At 42.2% G+C, this 19246-nt stretch overlaps 1 protein-coding gene across 2 annotated transcripts in view; it reads left to right on the plus strand.

The window, feature by feature from the left end:
• The window catches only part of TGFB2 (transforming growth factor beta 2), a 96464-nt gene that overhangs the window by 6531 nt on the left and 70687 nt on the right, over nt 1-19246 (plus strand). The window contains exon 2 of one of the 2 annotated variants that reach the window (XM_005540873.4): nt 10711-10794. The exons of the other annotated variant lie outside the window; for it this stretch is intronic. Coding sequence (XP_005540930.1) covers nt 10711-10794 — 84 coding nt within the window. The remainder of the gene's footprint in view (nt 1-10710; nt 10795-19246) is intronic. 2 annotated transcript variants of the gene reach the window in all.

Raw genomic sequence — 19246 nt, forward strand, 5'->3', positions numbered from 1 at the left:
TTTTTCCTAGAGGAAACTGAGATGTGAAAAAAGGGCTAATGACTCACTGTTGAACCCACATCACATCTGGGTTAGAACCAAGGAGGTCACTGACTTGTAGTCCTTTGCCCAGAGATTACAACACACTTTAGGCTGCATATTTAGAAGGTTCGAGAAATTAGAGTGGAGGCTCCTGGACCTGGGAGAAGTGTGCAGGGTCACCACTGGAGTGGGACTCTGGCCCACTGCCACTCCAGCCCGCCTCCCCCTGCCCCTCACCCACTTCACCCCGCCCTGTTATAGGTTCAGGAGTAAGGTGAGCAGCGAGCGAGAGACTGCATGGAAGAGCTCTGGAAATAGCCCTTTCTGCTATCTTGATGTAGCATTTCCGGTACTGATGGGCTCCCGGAGAGAGGATTTGGATTTGCCCTATATGCTTGCTCTATTTAGGCAGCGCTTCTGCTCAAGGGTGTATTCCATTTTGCAGATTCTGCACAGCTTGATGAAATGTGGCTCTGCAAGATAAACAAATGTCCATTGTCATTTTGAAGGCATATATGTGCTTTCATTTTAAAAGATATCCTTTAAACAATGATAGTTTTTAACCTGGGAATTCAATGTTCTCCAGGTATTTTATTTTAGATTTAATAATATTTTAGGGAATTCTTTGATGGGTTTGTTTAGACTGAAAAGTTTGCTTCTGTCATTTGTTTAGAATAAATTTGCATCATGCTACAACCACAAGCTGCTTTTGATGGTTGGTTGTTTTGTTTCTTTTCTAAGCGCTGATATCCAGAACTGGGTGTTTAACTGTACCACACTCTCACCACTACCTTACTTCCTGAATTGGCTTGGTGGTCTTGACTCGGAATAAAACTGCCCCTTGGCCTTTTCCCCACCATCTCCTAATTGCCTTCTTTTCCTTCACTGTGAGGGAATGTCTGCATGCATGGGTGGTCGAGTGCTCACACATCATATGCCCTGAGTTTGTGGGAGATAGCACCCCCTTTACTTAACCAGGCCTCAGTTTCTTCCCTTGTAAAGATGAAGAAAGTAACACTCGCCTTCTAGGATTGTAAAGGATTGATGATGACATATGTGAAGAAACACCTAGTGCAGCTGCTTCTGGCATGGAGTAGGCCTTCTTTGCCTGGTAGCAATTCTCTGAGTCTCCAATGCCTTTGACTTTAGGGTGTACTGTTATTTTATGTGCCGCTAAGAAAAAAATATCACTCCAGTGAACATGCCATTGATTTTAAGAGAGGGTCTGGATTTTAGAGAGATGAAAATGTGATTATAAGCAATGCCTCGGACATCCCTTCCATTAACCTGGGATGTCTTGGAACCTCCAGCTCATTCTTTCCTTTGCGATAGTTCCACTCAGTGGATCTCTTTCCTTTGCTCACTCAGATTGTTCCTTAGGTGGCCTCTGCCACTTCAGGGCAGGGATGGGGTGGGGCTGGAAACACAGCACATAGGGTTGGTAATTCACCATGTCTGGCACTATCTAGTTCTCCTATGAGAAGGCCTTCAAGTCTAACTTACCTGTATTCTTATAGAACTTAGCATATTGTGTTTGATCAAGGAATGTTTGACCAATGAGTGAGCATTTCCTTTAGAGAATAAGATTGAACTACAGGAAGAAGAAGAATCTGTGAGTTCAAAGAGGTGTCAGGGTCAGGAGATGTGGAGAGATGAAATGTTCTGACCTTCATTATCAGGGAAAATGTGTCTGATGGGTCATGTCACTATGCTAAAGAGCACAGGGCTTCTCATAACCATATCTTTTCTGTTTCCAACTCTCAGATAATAATGAAGGTGGTAATAATGATGATTAAAGCTAACCTTTATTGAGGACTTCTTATAGGCGAAGCATAGCTAACCTTTATTAAAGACTTATAGGCCAAGCATAGTTTTAAATATTTTACATGTATGTACTCTTTAATACTCACAAGCAATCCTATGAGGTTAATACTCATATTGTCCTTTTGACAGCTGAGGAAATGGAAATAGCTATTTCTATTAGTCATGTGTTATGGAAATTAGACTTTCAGCCACCACAGGTAATAGAAGACCTAATACAGAGCCCAGGAAATAGAGAACATGACCTTTCTTGCCATCTTGATAAATGATGTAATACATCCATGAGAGAATGGTGACTCTCCTCTGTTAACAAGAATTACATTCACAAGCTCTGAGAAAATATACCTGTGAAGCACACAAACTAGGCTTTTTTTTCTTGCATCTAACACATTCAACTTTTATTTCTGCACTTAATTGATGCAAAAAGTGTGATTTATTAAGCCTTTGGTTGTTTCTGTTTGTTTGTTTGTGAGACAGAGCCTTGCTCCGTCACCCAGGCTGGAGTGCAGTGACACGATCTCAGCTAACTGCAACCTCTGCATCCCGGGTCCAAGCGATTCTCCTGCCTCAGCCTCCCAAGTAGCTGGGATTACAGGCATGCGCCACCATGCCCAGCTAATTTTTGTATTTTTAGTCAAGATGGGGTTTCACCATGTTGGCCAGGCTGGTCTCGAACTCCTGATCTCAAGTGATCCATCCGTCTCGGTTTCCCAAAGTGCTGGGATTATAGACCTGAGCCACCACGCCCAGCCTTGGTTTTGTTTTTGAACTGCAATCATTTTCCTCACAAAAATTTTGATAAATTTTATTGATAGGGCACTCCTATTTATTGATAGGGCATTCCTATTTCAGAGAATTAATTTATTTGAGAAGGCAAGATGATGTACAATGAATGTGGACTTTGGAGCTAGACAGACCCATTAAATAAAGAAAGGAGAATAAATAAAAGGGAATTGTACCAAAGGAATCTCAGAGGCTGAAAGGGAAGCGGTAACATCAAAGACAAGAAATCCTACTCCAGGCCTGTGGCAATTGTTAAAGAGTGGTCCTGTTTTGGTTAGCAACTTGGCTCTCTCAGTGCAAGTTATTAAAATTGCCTCATTGATATTTAAGTTGCTTCCTACTGAGTTCAGATCTTGGGTCTGCAGTTGTTGGCTTTGCAGCTGGATTTGCAACCCCTTCACTTAGCCCAGCCTCAGTTTCTTCATTTGTAAAGAAGAACATTGACTTTCTAGGGGTTGTAAAGGATGATGTGTGTGAAAAAGCACCTGGTGCAGCTGCTTCTGGCCTTCTTTGCACAGCAGCTAGTATTCATCGAATCTCATTGACTTTAAAATGCACCACTATTTCATGTGCCACTAACAAAGAAATATCACTTCCCATTTAACTATTAGTTATGACATTAACTAAATATCACTGCCAATTAACTTAGCCATTGATTACAAGAGAGAATCTGGATTTTAGAGATAATAGAATATGCAAAATATATAGAATCAGTGAAATCACATAAATGCTTGTGAAATGAAAGAATAGCGGTCTGTGTGCGCATGGTATAGAGTGCTGTAGCAGGAGTACATGGAAAATGAAATTAAGTGGAGGCATGACATCTGCCCTCAGAAATGTTTTCTAGTTAATGAATGTTAGGAGCCCATCTGTGGAATCAAGAACAGGAAATCCACATAGTATATACTCTTCCCAGCCAGAGTCTTGGAATCAAGATTTTTTTGTTTTTATTTTATTTTTGACATCTCAAGATTTGCCATTTGTTTCACAGGGTATATAAAATTTTAGAGGATTTTTTTTTTTTTTTTTGAGGCAGTCTCACTCTGTTGCCCAGGCTGGAGTAAGTGGCACAGACATGACTCACTGAAGCCGCCATCTCCTGGGCTCTAGTGATCCTCCTGTCTCAGCCTCTAGAATAGCTGGGACCACAGGCATGCACTACCATGCCTGGCTAATTTTTTCAATTTTTTGTAGAGTCAGGGTCTCCTCATGTTGCTCAGGCTGGTCTTGAACTCTTGGCCTGAAGCAATCCTCCTGCCTCTGCCTCCTAAAGTGCTGGGATCACAGATGTAAGCCACCACACCCAACCGGGAAAAATTGTTTAAACTCTTTGAACTGATCTCTGAAGGTGCGTATGAGTCACATAGTACTTGCCTGTTTGTTTTCCTGGATCCCAAAGTCCAAAATCAAAGAACAGAGGGGATGTTGCCTATAAAAGGCTGATATACAGATGGGACTTCTGTGTAATGCACTTCTGGGGCTGATTTCGCTTCTTCTCACAGGTGCCTTGTCTCTCATCACCTCCACCAGTTGAAAAGAAGCCAGGACATTTGGAGTCAAGGCTGTGGCAGGTCAGGCAGCTGTGGTTACACTCACGTAGACCTCATTTCACCTCTGCAACCAAGCACTGGCCACAGCCACCTCTTAGCTGTCAGACAATTCATTTTAAAGGAGGCTTTAGCAATAGTATGACATTATAGTGTAGAAATCTAAAAAAGGAAGCCTGGTGCAGTGGCTCACACCCGTAATCCCAGCACTTTGGGAGGCCAAGATGGGTGGATCACCTGGGTCAGGAGTTTGAAACCAGTCTGGCCAATATGGTGAAACCCCATCTCTACTTAAAATACAAAAATTAGCTGGGCATGGTGGCAGGCACCTATTATTCCAGCTACTCGGGAGGCTGAGGCAGGAGAATTGCTTGAACCTGGGAGGCAGAGGTTGCAGTGAGCCGAGATCGTGCCACTACACTCCAGCCTGGGAGACAAGAGCTAGACTTCATCTGAAAAAAAAAAAAAAGAAATCTCAAAGAGGAAGCTGGATGAGATGAAGGGGAGGGGCTGGCCAACAGTCACTGCAGAGGGTTTGAGGAGTAGAAATGATATCAGAGAGGGGAAGCCACACTAAGGCCTTGGATAGTTATTCACAGTGCAACATGTTCTCTCAGTGTGTTAGCATCCTGGCTTTCCTGGGGCAACCCAGTAACACCACTTCACTGGTGTGGAAAAACATTGCTGTCCAAGAGGAACTGAATTCACTGGCTTTAGTGTCTGTTAGGAGGGAAAGCCTCATCGTGCTGAGAAAGCGATCCTTCCTGGGCCGGGACCATCCCTTCATTCTCTCAAATGAAGGCTTGGATTTGTTACTGCCTGATAAGTCAGAAATGTTTGGCTTAGATGTTCTCTTAACCACAATGACTTGAGGAACTTAAGGCAAATGGAAAATGCTTCCTGGATATTGTGAAGTCCAAACCTTCTGGAAATAGTTTGAATGCATTTCCATCCCTCCACAGGCAGCTGTTTTTCTCTCACACTAGCGTGTTCCACTAACGTGTCACTGTCCCTCAGGCCTTCCAAGCTACCTATATGTCAGTAATTATGAAACAGGTTATTTCTGAAGAAGAGACGCTGCGTTTCTGAAGAAAAAGTCACGAAGCAGCTATTTAAGAATAACGCTGGTCTTTCAGAGTTGTTGTTTCAGGAAGTACCGTAGCATCTTTTCGGTCTTCTGAAAGAAAAAGAAAAACGTTGTGACTGTAACTTTGGCTCGGTTCATTTTCCTTTTCTTATCTAACCCACACCACACTGATAAATGCCACATCTGTCTTGACAAGCTAGTTTGCAAATAACTATTCATTCATAATTTTAGACTGTTGTAAAAATCCTTATTTGTTACTTCATCTTGTGAGCAAGAATGCAAAATTTGGTTCTGAGAAAGATACTAAAATGACCGCAGGTCCACTGGTCTTTGCAAATCTCTCTATCTGAAAAAGATGACTGTGTACTTTTTAGTGGGTTTTCAGAGCACTAAAATATTTATTGTTGCCAAAACATAAATGGGAATTTTCTGGGAAATATAATTTAATTTTAAAGTTTTGGATTCATTCCAGTGTTGGTAATGTCAATGCTTTTTAGACCAAGTTTATCAGGGATTTTTCTGTTTACACCAGATGTAGCAGTAACTTCGTCGTTTCTTCTATTTCGGTTTTAAAAAATATGATCATTTATTTCCCTATCTATTGGCTTAATCTCATTTTCACTTATTTTCACTTTTGCTTTGACATCTTATGGCAATATGACTGAAGTTGTTTCTATTTCCTTTATAGTGAACTCTTTTTTGTTATTTTTTTTTGAGACAGAGTCTCACTCTGTCACTCAGGCTGGAGTGCAGTGGTGCGATCTCAGCTCACTGCAAGCTCTGTGTCCTGGGTTCATGCCATTTTCCTGCCTTGGCCTCCCGAGCAGCTGGGATTACAGGCACCCGCCGCCATGCCCAGCTAATTTTTTTTGGTAGAGACGGGGTTTCAACGTGTTAGCCAGGATGGTCTCGATCTCCTGACCTCGTGATCTGCCCACCTTGGCCTCCCAAAATGCTGGGATTATAGGCGTGAGCCACCCTGCCCGGCAGTGACCTCTTGTAATAAAACTGCTGGCTTAGAAACTCCAAAAAAGTGTGAATGACTTATTCTGATTCTACTTTAGAAGGAGAAAGAAACAATCACAGACCGAGGACTTTTCTGTGCAAAGGATGGGTGGTTTGGTCAAGGAACAGTCCCCCCGGAGGTCAGTCAGGGCTTTCTGTGGGAAAACATTTCTACATTCAAGTTCATCCTTGGCATTTTGGGCTCTGCAGGTTAAAGAGAGGGAGACAGAGAAAGGAGTGCTCCAAACCTTCTGACTCCTACCTGGAAGTAGCCAAGCAGAAGCAAAGTTGAATAATAGCCATGACCTCAGGCTCTGAAGCAGCAAGTTCCACCTTCAGATGTGTCTGTTAAACTTCACCACCCTGGGTTGCTTGTACCTGTCTTCACTGTTTTCTATCTGAGATATCTTGAGGCATTTTTAAAACATTAAGTTGTTTTGAATAATAATTTAGTCACTCATTTGTATCTCTTCATAGTATTAAGCCTTAGGTTATTATGTGTGTTAACTCCAGTCACTGATCAGATCTCTAAGTCCTGAACTGCCACAGTTCCACCTACTAAACATACACTTTTCTTCTATGTAGAATGAGGTGACTTGTCCTGGAGAGAGAGGTATTTCAGAAGAATTCCACTGTCAGAAAATATCACCATCAATAATGAAACTATGTGTAAAGTCATGTCTAATTTATTAACTGTCACAAGTACTCAGATTATAGAAAGAGGGTCTTGATCCAAGCTGACCCTGAAGTGTTATACATTTGGATCAGTTTTCCCTTTCTCAGTAACATTTGCTGAGAATTCTCTAAGAGTAGAAACTCATTGTAGTTCAGTGTTGGGAAGAATAATTGTACCTACTTACAGAGTTGCTATATCACAAGAGAGATGCATTGTTTGTTTGTGTGGAGAGGCTGGAGGGATTAGGGCAGGAGTTTATTTGATAGGGAGTTTAGTTGTACATTTGTAAGACATCTAATTTTGCTTAAGATACCATTGCAGTAAGAATGGTTTATCTCTATCCTATAGACACTCACACTACACAAAACCACTACCTACTCAGAACAAATAGCCCTTATGAGGGAATAATTTTTCCTTGATTCACCTGATTGGATTATTTTGAGGTCAAATGAGGTTTTTTGAAAGGCCTTGCTAACCTGTAAGGCACAATAACCTGTACCAGGGTTCTCAAATTTTACCATGCAAAATAATTACTGATGTACCTTTATAAGTGTAGATTCCCAAACCTTTGTCACCCATCCCAATTCAGATTATAATTCATTCATTTTAAGGTGGGCTCCGGAATGCATCTCGATAAGAAGGCTAGGTAATTTTTGTGCAGTTAGTTCAGAAACATACTCTGGAAACACTGTGTATTTTTGTTTTGTTGCTTTATTTCTTAGCTGTGTCATCGCAGGCAAAAATAAACCCCAACATTTTTATAGTTAATTAACTTCATAGTCATTTAATTACATTGTAAATTACCCATGCAAAGTTTTAATTCTAGGACTCTTTCTATTTTATGACTTGTGTTACTCATAGTCCCCCGTCATAAATTAGTGAGTGCCTGTGTTCTTCTAAAAATATTATGTTTCTCACATGGACACAGTGAGGGGAACAACACACACTGGGATCTGTCGGTGGGGAGCGGGGAGGGAGAGCATCAAGATTAATTGCTAATGCATGCAGGGCTTAATACCTAGGTGATGGGGTTGATAGGTGCATGGTACACATTTACTTATGTTGCAAACCTGCACGTCCTGCACATGGATCCCAGAACTTAAAATAAAATAAAGTAAAATTTAAAATAAAAAAGTTATGTTTGTAAGACTATACATGCCTCAGATTTTGAGAATTGTTTATATTTCTTTGTTACAAAGCCTTTTTGCATATATCCAAAGCCTCACTGTTCTAAACAGAGTGTATCCATACCTCAGTGCTGCTTCAATGATGTAGATTATTGAAAACTGATTTTTTTTTTCTTTTTTTGAGATGGAATCTTACTCTGTCGCCCAGAATGGAGTGCAGTGGTGTGATCTCGGCTTACTGCAACCTCTGCCTCCTGGGTTCAAGCAATTCTTCTGCCTCAGTCTCCTGAGTAACTGGGACTACAGGCACATGGCACCACACCCAGTTCATTTTTGTATTTTTAGTAGAGAGGGAGTTTCACCATATTGGCCAGGCTGGTCTCGAACTCCTGACCTCGTGATCTGCCCGCCTCGGCCTCCCAAAGTGCTGGGATTACAGGTGTGAGCCACCGTGCCCGGCCTGAAAACTGATTATTTTAAAACTAAGGTTTACTTTCTGTGGACTGAACAATTATTAGCATCCTTACATCTCTATCTCATTCATGGTCTTAACCTCTAAGGCATTGGATCAGCACTGGAGCTCCCTGTCCTCCCGCCTTGCTTAAAAACAAAAAAGAAAGGAAAGAAAAGAAGGGATTTTAGTACTGCTTTATAGCGAGTGAAAGTAAACCAAAGGTGCGTGCTTGAGAACTGCAGGCTGGAAACTGCAAGTGACAATAATTACCTCACATTATTCCCACACAGACTTCCTATGACCTGGATGACCTTGGGATCTGAATTCTGTTTAATAGAATTGTCCCTCTTCTGCACCACGGCGTACACTGGCCTGAAGAAGGTGCTGTTTCCCAGGAAAAGCACTTAAATCCCCCCAAGAAATGCATAGGGCCATAGTTTCGAAGAAAAAGTATTGCTAACCAAGTGACTTACTCTGCATATTCTGCCTTTCTCTGGTTGTATTCTTTGAGATTTTTATTTAAGATAACTTTCAGCATATCTTTTTAAAGGTCAGATATGAATGAGAAAACTTTGTTTGACTTGTTAATCTTGTGACAAACAGTTTATATGCAGTGTAGCTTCCTGTCTTTGCTGACTGGTTATTTGAGGGAATTTTCTTCCTGTAAGACTGTGGAGAAGCCTCTAAAAATAAACAGCATGGTTTCTTATTGGTGGGAACATATGTGAGCAGATGTCAGCTGGAAGCAGCATATGGTGGCAACATGATAGCAGTATGTGCTTATAGAATCCCCACTGTTGGGTCTCCGTCTTCCATGCCACACTGGCCAGTCAGAGCCCCATATCTCAGTTCAAGAGTGTTCCACCTAGAAGGTGTAATCCACACATTTGTGAAAAATCTGCCACTGGGATCTTGATAGTGGGCTGAATATTGGACATGGTAAGTTCCAGAGTATGGAAAAAGTCCCTGTTATCCATTTAAAAATTGAGTGATAAGAGGCACACATATAGAAAAAAAATAAATAAATAAATAAAAATCAAGAGAAGAGTCCACAAAGCCTTTGTCTTGTGTTGAAAGAAGTTTTCAAGTCAGGTCTGAATAGTGGCAGTGTTACTTCTAGAAGACGTGCCCTATAAAAATGGAAGGTGCAGGGACTCAATGCATGTAAGGAGCCAGGAAAGAATGACATTCATGCCAGGTCCTGAAAGGCAGTCAGGGCTTCTTTTGTCACACAAGTTTGACAACTGCTCATATTCCTTGACCACCGTTTATTTGTCAGTCTGTTTTAAATATATCATCTCATTTCAAGTTTATAAAAACCCTCAGGGGTAGGGTTATGTCTGCCTCATCTTACAGACTTCTCCATGGATTCACAGGAAATCAGTGACAGAACAGGGGTTTGAATTCACATCTTCTTCTGCAAAAATTCTATATTTTTATTGACCCTACCACCAATAGAAAAACTTTTGAACACTCAGCAATATTTTCTCTTCAATTTGAGGTATTTTGGGGGGAGAGAGGATGTGCTTTCTTTTCTAAGAATTTGGTGGACAAAATACAAATTGGGTTGCTCTTACTTTAAAGAAAGCAAAGTTCAGATTTTCCGGATGTAATAACTATCGTGGAAGATGTGTTTAGTCCGTTTCAGAGAGCTCTAGCTTTTTAAACTGTAGGTAAGTAGCCCCAAACCAATATTCACTTGTAGTTTTGACTGATTCAAGAAGGAATTTTCACATGCAGCTTAGAAATGATGACAGGTGGTTTTAAGAACACTGAATCTAGGCCAGCCAAATGAAAACCAAAGTTTTATTCTTAATAGGTAGGCTGTCTTTTGTCAAAGGAGGTCAAAGCCTGTCTTATTCATCTTTAATATAAATCAAGGTATTTATTTTACCGTTTCAGTTGTAAATTGTATGCTGTTATTTTAACATTAGAACATGCTAAAGGGAAAACTGAATTCAGGAGTCTGACTGCTGGTTAAGGGATGCCAGAAGATCTGGAACTAGAATCTGGAATCCTCCTTAGATCCTCAGTGTCTAATCCCCTGGCCCTAGGTAGCAGGGACTTTGTATCTGGGGAAATGATAAGAACATTCAATGAGTCCCTCTTCTACTTGAATCTTTGTATAGTTCTGTGCCAGGCATCTCTTCAGTAAAATAGCTAATGACTGTGCTTTTTAAAACTCCTAGCTGTCTGCCCAGTTGTTACAACACCCTCTGGCTCAGTGGGCAGCTTGTGCTCCAGACAGTCCCAGGTGCTCTGTGGGTACCTTGGTGAGTACACTTGTCTGCTTTATTCCTCGTTTGACATAGTTATATCAAATCCATCTTTAGTGTTTGTCTTCTGTGGGGAACTTGCCAGAGGCAAGATGAGATTCTGAAATGCAGCCTTGTAGTTAAGCGATCACTAAGGTGCCTAGAATTTTTTTTAGTAAGAGTTTACATGAGAAAAACTGATGAATAACTTTGAAGTAGTACAATGACTATATTTCAGCATGTAAAAGAATGACTTGTGGGGATGAGATCTGTGTTCTAGGGGTCACAGAGTGATTTGTCATACACCTTTCCTGATCCCCATGGAGGCCACTTTCTGGAGGGTTGGACAGCATGGCCTGAATGTCAAGAGGATGTTCTTTTTTAATATCTTATTTGTATCCGTGTTCTTGTTCTTGACACGTAATAGTTGCTCAATTAATGTTTCTTGTCCTGAACCAAAGTTGAAAGGAGATTTTCTCTCCTTTAAGGTTCTAGAGCAAGCTTGTCCAACTCTCGGCCTGCATGCAGCCCAGGATGGCCTTGAATGCGGCCCAACACAAATTTGTAAACTTTCTTAAGAAATTATGGTTTTTTTTTTTTTTTTTTTTGCAATTGTTTTAAAGCTTATCAGCTATCGTTGGTGTTGGTCTGTTTTATGTGTGGCCCAAGACAATTCTTCTTTCTCCAGTGTGGCCCAGGGAAGCCGAAAGATTGGATGCCCCTGCTCTAGAGGGAGACCTGTGGGGGAGTTACGCTGCGATTATCTGTGGCCTTTGTACTGACATGTCTGGGTTGCATGAGGAAATGGATTGTCGTGGGTAAGGCCCTCAGCTAACGGGACCTGTGAGCTTGCCACTTGCTCAAACCGCTTAACCCTGACCCTCAGAGCAGACGCAAGCTCCCCAGAGCCAGCACCAGGTGTTAGGCTGAGGGGTACAAAAGCCAGAGGTCTTCACCCCTTTCTCATTGGGAACACTGATTAATTCAGCCATTTATTGAATGCTTACTATATACTGGACAATGAGTCCACAGCAAACAATAGAGCTTGGGCGATCCCGACACTCAAGGAATTCAGTGGCTAAAGTTATCCCTGAACCATGCTCAGGAAAAAAGGAAACAGACTTGCAATCGTGGCATTGGTTCACTGCATATTTTTGAGGCCCTGAGAAGGTTTGGATTATGTTGATTCTAAATGTGTGTGGAGGTCCCGGCTAGAGACAAAAGAAATGTTTTTATTATCCTAGGAAAAGCCTAGGTCACTGGATACCCTATTCTGCAATGTATCATGCCTACACATTGTTGCTTAGAAATCAGTATAGTTTATTTACAGTGGCCTAAGCTGGGGTTTCTTCAAAAAGAACTCATTCTGTTGAGAATATACATTGATTTTAGTACAGAAAGCCTCAAAGTGGCTAGAAGCTGCAATGTGAATAAAAAGAGTGAAAAGTTTAATCATGCCTTTAAAGCTCCCTTTTGTGAGTCATTATGTTTTGTTTTTATACTCTAAATTCTAATTTTATTTCACTAGCTAAACCAAGGAGTTAAACATCTGACTCCCACCCCCCCCACCCCCCCCACCCCCCCCACCCCCCCCACCCCCGCTAACTGGCTATTTGGAAAGGAAAACGGGAGGAATTGAGAGAAGGAAAACATTTGTTGAATACCCACTATGTCCCTGGTACTTAAGACACATCATCCTAATTTTCCCCACATTGGTTGGTCAGGGAGGGCCGGAATGACGATCCCCATTTTTTAGGAAATTGTGGTTTGGAGAGGTAAACACCTTGTCTTTGGTCACAGAGCTGGCTAGTGACAGAGCCAAAATCTGAATTCAGGTCTGGCCTGGATGCCACCATACCACAGAGACCCCACACTTCTCCCCCTTTCTTTGGCTTTTCCTTTGGAATCCTGTCCTGTTAATTTTGTAACTTTCTTGCCTACTACTTGGGACTAATTTCCTTTTCATCTTTTCCTCCCATAGTAAACAAAGTGAGAGGCCTACCCTGGTGTTTTGGGCAGTTTTTCTTCTCAGACACTCCTCACTTGGGGTTATTTTCGGTCACTTAATTTCTGCGAGCTTCTCTCTTCCTTTGGTGAAAACACATTGGAAACCCACCCTGCTCCTCAGCGAGTCAGGGAAAATCAGGAGTGTCTGAGGGTGTGGAAGGGGAGATGGGGCGCAAGCTCCACATAGATTCCCATACAGTGGGAGGCTTTTCCACTTTGCCCAGCACGCAGGCTCTGGAAGAACCCTGCAGACCCCTTTCAGACCTTCATGCAAGGCTGCTGAGCAGTGGGGCTCTGCATTTTTTTTGTCTCTGTTCTTAGAAATAGTAATTGAGTAAAAATGTAAGTGAGCGTATGCCAGGGGGCAGGCATCCAGGGTCAGGGTGAATTTCTCCATGCTGAGTGTGATTCTGAACACTCGTTAAGTGAAGTTGGCCTGTGCCAAGCAGCTCCAGGGCCATCCCTGTCACCTTGCGTGAACCGCCTCTCCATTCCAAGGAGATGTTGGGAGCGGCTGAAGGGAGCGTGAGGCCTGTGGCGCCTCTTGCTTTTCCCACTCTCTAACCTGGGTGTTGTTGATAACGACGTGTTCTGACACTGACAATTGGACTGGCAGCTCTGATGCTGCATCAGCTTTAAATTAAATACCCTGGAGGAGAAAATAGTCCATGCTCTTCACAGCCCATGTGACTGCGAAATAATTTTTCTCTTTTCAAGCTTATTATCCCCAGTAATATTGGTTAAGATGCGGTGAGCTTGCCTAAAGGTTTTTTCCTATTAAGACATAACAGTAGAGATAAGTTTCTCTATGAAGGAATGGATTAATAGTCATGAAGGCAAATATAATTTTTTTAAAAAAAGTATTTACTGAGTAAGAGGCTTTTAAGTAACTTGGTTAAGATTTAAAGGTGGTGTTTCTCTCTCTCTCTCTCTCTTTTTTAGAGACAGAGACAAGGTCTTTCTCTCTGTAGTCCAGGCTGGAGTGTGATAGCATGATTATAGCTCACTGTAACCTCTAACTCCTGGGCTCAAGCAATCCTCCCACCCCAGTCTCCTGAGTAGCTAGGACTACAAGTGTGCACCACCACACTGGCTAATTAAAAAAAAAAAAATTTTTTTTTTTTTTTTTCAGAGATGGGGTCTTGCTATATTACCTAGGCTGGGCTCAAACTTCTGACCTCACGCAATCCTCCTGCCTCAGCCTTCTGAAGTGCAGGGATTATAAGACATGAGCCACTGTGCCTGACCTGAGGTGGTGTTTCTTAAAGTGTGATCTGCATTTCTGTCTCCTGGGTCATCCATTAGATTCCTTGGCCCCATTTCAGAGCTGCCGAGTCAGAATCACTGGGGTGGGTGGAGCTGAGAACTCTGCACATTTTAAACAGGCACTGCAGGTGCTTCTGACCTCACTAAAGTTTGCAGCTGCTCAAGTCAAAGGATGCTCTGATTATGCACATCTGTTTACTCAGTCCTACCACATGGATGGATTCAGATCCAGTGGACTCTCTGTTTGATCAGCTGGTCCTTCAAGTGTGACCCTGAACCTACAGCCCCTGTGGAGTTTTTGCCATGTGCTTTTCATTTTCCCAAATGCATGCAAATATTGAGGTAGTTATTAATAGTATCACACATACCCTCTGCTCACTGTTCTTCACAGAGGAACGAGTATGCAAGGAAGTAAATTAATCATGTGGGTGGATGTTGGATGCCTAGTTTGGAAGTTATGTATGGGAGTGAATTTCTGCACTCAAATGCCTTCAACTGGGCAACTGTGGAGTGGGGAAGGGACTTTCAAAGCTAGTGTTTAATGCATAAGTGACACATATCATGTATAAGATAATGTGTAATTCCCCGAGGTAGCATTTGGCCAAAGCGCTGCTGACCTCTTGATGGCCTGAATCCTGTTCTGAGACATTCCATGGGGTAAGGACCTAGCAAACAATGGAATGTAAACTTTACTATCTCAGCCAAACTCAGCTTTGGGTAACTGCAGGGTTCTCTTTCCAAATGGTGTTTTGTTCAACCAGAGGCATTACAGCAGGCAAGAATCTTACCAACCTATTAAGAAGCAAAGTTAATGATAAATCACCTGGTATTTTCTTTGTGCAACCCTGTGCTTCCTGGTATTCTGATGTTTTTGAACTACCTAATACTTTGAAGCCAACTGTACAGTATGGATATTCTATAACTACTGTAGATTTTTTGGCTATTGAACTATTTACAGAAATATCCAGTTCTCGTATGTGGTCTGCATCACTAAATAGCCCACATCGCTATTGAAGTGTGAGAAGAATGACATGATAGTATTCATTTTACTTCCCGCATAAGTCTTCAGTTAAAAGAGCTGTACATTAACTACAAATATAGATATAATTTTAAGATAAATGTCAAATGCATATAGAGACCATCGGAAGAGAAAGGTGAAGAGAGGACATTCATTTTTTTCTTCTTCTTTTTGAGATGGAGTCTCGCTCCTCACTCTGTCGCCAGGCTAGAAGGCAGTGGCCCATCTCAGCTTACTGCAACCTCTGCCTCCTGGGTTCAAGCAATTCTCCTGCCTCAGCCTCCTGAGTAGCTGGGACTACAGGTGCATGCCACCACGCCCAGCTAATTTTTATATTTTTAGTAGTGACAGGGTTTCATCTTCTTGGCCAGGATGGTATCAATCTCTTGACTTTGTGATCCGCCCGCCTCTGCCTCCCAAAGTGCCGGAATCACAGGCATAAGCCACCGTGCCTGGCCGAAGAGAGGACATTCTTATGATATATTAGTTCATTCAACTGTATTTATTGTATTTTATTTTATTTTGAGATGGAGTTTCACTCTAGTTGCCCAGGCTGGAGTACAGCGGCGTGATCTCTGCTCACTACGACCTCCACCACCCGGGTTCAAGCAATTCTCCTGCCTCAACCTCCCAAGTAGCTGGGATTACAGGCACACACCACCACACCCGGCTAATTTTTCTATTTTTAGTAGAGATGGGGTTTCACCGTTGTGGCCCCACTGGTCTCAAACTCCTGAACTCAGGTGATCCACCCTCTTTGGCCTCCCAAAATGCTGGGATTACAGTCATGAGCAACCGTGCCCAGCCTATTCAGCTGTATTTATTGAGTATTTACTTGTGTCAGATAGCAGTCTAGCTGCTAGTGAATTGAATAGCAAAAATCCTTGTCCTTGGGGAGCTTATATTCTGGTGGCATAAGATAGATAATTAATAATAAAGATGAAATAAGAATTTAGAATTGGATAAATGTTTTGCAGGGGAAGTAGAGCTTGGTCATGGGGATAAGGAAATGAGGTGCAATTTTATATAAGCTGGGCATGGATGTGTTTGTTAAGAAGGCAGTGCGTGTAAGCAGACACTTGAAGGAGGTTAGAGAGTAATCTGGGACTAGCTAGGGAAGGGCATTCTATTCTGTTCTATTCTGACAGATGGAATAGCTGGTTCTGTTGTGGCATGTTCAAGGATTGTGAAAAGGATCCTAGGGAGAGATTAGAGAGATAATGAGGGGTAAGTGATATGGGGCCTTGTAGGCCATCATCAAGTTTGTGGCTTTTCCTCTGACTAAAATGGAGAGAAGAGTGGTTTTAGCCAAAGGGCCATGTGGCTGTTAAGAATGTTATGTCAGGCCGGGTGCGGTGGCTCACGCCTATAATCCCAGCACTTTGGGAGGCCGAGGCAGGTGGATCACGAGATCAAGAGATCGAGACCATCCTGGCCAACATGGTGAAACCGTCTCTACTAAAAATACAAAAATTAGCTGGGCGTGGTGGCATGCGTCTATATTCCTAGCTACTCAGGAGGCTGAGACAGGAGAATCACTTGAACTCCGGAGGTGGAGGTTGCAGTAAGCCAAGATCATGCCACTTCACTCCAGCCTGGGCAACAGAGCAAGGCTCCGTCTCAGAAAAAAAAAAAAAAAGAAAGAAAAAGAATGGTATGTTGAATGGCCAAGGTGGAAGTAGGAAATTCAGTGAGGAGGTCTTTGTGGTGCATCAGGATGGCACTTTGCAACTGCATTTCTATAGCAAGAATCTCAAACAGATGTGCCTTATGCTGAGTTTTTTCTTTAGCAAATAGTTTGATAGGCAGGCTACAGTGGATTTTGTATTTAGGAAATATGTTTCTGTTTGATGGTTTTTAGTTAATAGTCCTTAGTTATTGGCAACTCACCCCCTTCCTTTCTGAGGAGAAGTCAGTTCTGCAGCCTTCTGTGTGTGAAAATAATCCCTTGGGTCTCCCAACTTGTGCTCACGCATGTGGGATGGCAGCTACTGGAGTTCATACTTGCGGTGAGGCCTAGTCATGGCCTTCTTTGACATGATGGCCAGGGACATGTGACACTGCACCCATAGCTGACCATACTTTGGCCTAGGAGAATGTCAGACTACCTTTTCCGGTGTGAAATAGAAAGTCAAGCTTGGAAGGATCCTTCTTTGGATCTGTCCAGCTGTGCTCTGTGCATGTAATAGAAGGGCTTTTGCCTAAACGTTGAAATGAGGTCATAAGCCAGAGAATTTGTAAAACTATGTCTCTTATCAGTCAAAAAGAATTTCTGTTGGACTCAAGTTTGCTTTCTAATTCTTAAGTTTTGAACAGGAAGACTTCACACTGGGTTGTTGATTTTATTTCTTCATCCATCTGTACAAGAAACATCAATTAAGCCTACTGTGTGCCAGGTGATAGATATAAGAAAACTGCATAGATCCTGTCCTCAGGGAACCTGCATTTAGTGAGGAAGTCAGGCGGACCAAACCAACCAAACAGAAACAAAAAGCCAACCCTGTGGTTAATTACAAGGAAAGCATCTTAGGGGCCAGAAAAAGAATTGTGCAACTTGGCCTAGTGGTGAAGGAAGCCTTATTGGGGGAGATGATATTTACCTCTTGAAAGATGACCTTTGAGATTGTAGTTTGGTAGTCATCAAGCAGCAATAGAAAACTGTTTATGTTTTCTGGAAGGAGATTTGCCCCTTCATGTAATTTCTTTCTCTTTGAGTTTGCATGACTACTGTCTTAATGAGTCATGAAAACCAAGAAATGCTTAGTGTGGTCTTTGAAAAAATTGATATATTCTTACAAGGGAACAACTTTGAAATACTGAGACTAGAGAATAGGACAATATGGTTACATCAAGTATTTGTTATTCAAAGTTGATATATTAAGAAGACATAATGGACCTATTGTATATAAACATCCATGTGATGATGTGGTATACTGGGACTCTGGAATCTGGCATTGTTTTATAAGCTCAGGTTCACTATCTAGAGCTTTTCTCTCAATCTCAGTGAGCGATAAACAGCACAGGTTTCTCCCATGTTCATGTAGATGGCCTTGTGGGATGGCTGTGGCTCTGTTCCATGAACTCTTTATTCCAGGACCAGGGCTTAGGGAGCAGCCCCTAACCCGGGCATGCTGACCTTATGGCAGAACCAGGAGATGTGGCAGTTGTCTTTACCCACATTCCATTGGCCAAAGCAGGTCACATGACCACACATGATTTCAGTAGAGTAGGAATTGGGTACAAGGGAGAGAGGCTGTGGGGATGGGCCCAGGGGAGAGGGACAGCCAGCATTTTGAACAAATGATACAGTCTACCACAGTGTCTGTAGAGGTGGAGGAGTTGGGGAACAGAGAGAGGTTTTGCCCACTTTAAAAAAACTTTCTGGCTGGGTGTGGTAGCTCACACCTGTAATCCCAGCTCTTTGTGAGGCCCTGTGGGAGGAACACTTGAGCCCGGGAGTTTGAGACCAGCCTGGGCAACATGATGAAACCCCATCTTTACCAAAAATATAAAAAATAGCTGGGCCTAATGTGGCACGTGCCTGTGGTCCCAGCTATTCAGGAGACTGAGTTGGGAGGGTCACTTGATCCCGGGAGGTGGAAGTTGCAGTGAGCCGAGATCACACCACTGCATTCCAGCCTGGGTGACAGAGGGGAGACCCTGTCTCAAAAAAATAAAATAAAATAAAAATAAATAAATAAATAAATTTAAAAACAGAAAAGAAAAACTCTATTTTGTGGATATGACATGATTGGATCCACACTATTGCTGTATCTGTGAGAATATGGGGCACTTTATTGAAATATGAATATGTACTACATACTTGGTTGGTTTTATAAGACATGCATATTATTTCCCTCAATTTTCATTAATGCCATTCTCCTCCAATCAAGATAAGTTTATCTATTTTAAAAGGCCCCGTTGGCAGTACCAGGTTTCTAAAGCAAGTCCTGATACATTATATGGAGTTTATGTATGTCCGGCAAACTCTGAAACTCAGGCTTACCTCCAAAGCATGCAGGGATATCTTTTAGCCTTAGGTCCTAGATTGTCACTGTGGTCCTGGTATGTCTAGCAGTGTCTAATAGATGTTGTCCACAATAAGATTTCAGGCTGAGTTTCCATGAGGGTCTGTAGATGTTTAGCTGTTTGCCAGAAGGAGCGTGGCTTTCCTGTTTC

Source organism: Macaca fascicularis, chromosome 1, assembly GCF_037993035.2.
Source record: "Macaca fascicularis isolate 582-1 chromosome 1, T2T-MFA8v1.1".
Classification (NCBI taxonomy): Eukaryota; Metazoa; Chordata; class Mammalia; order Primates; family Cercopithecidae; genus Macaca; species Macaca fascicularis.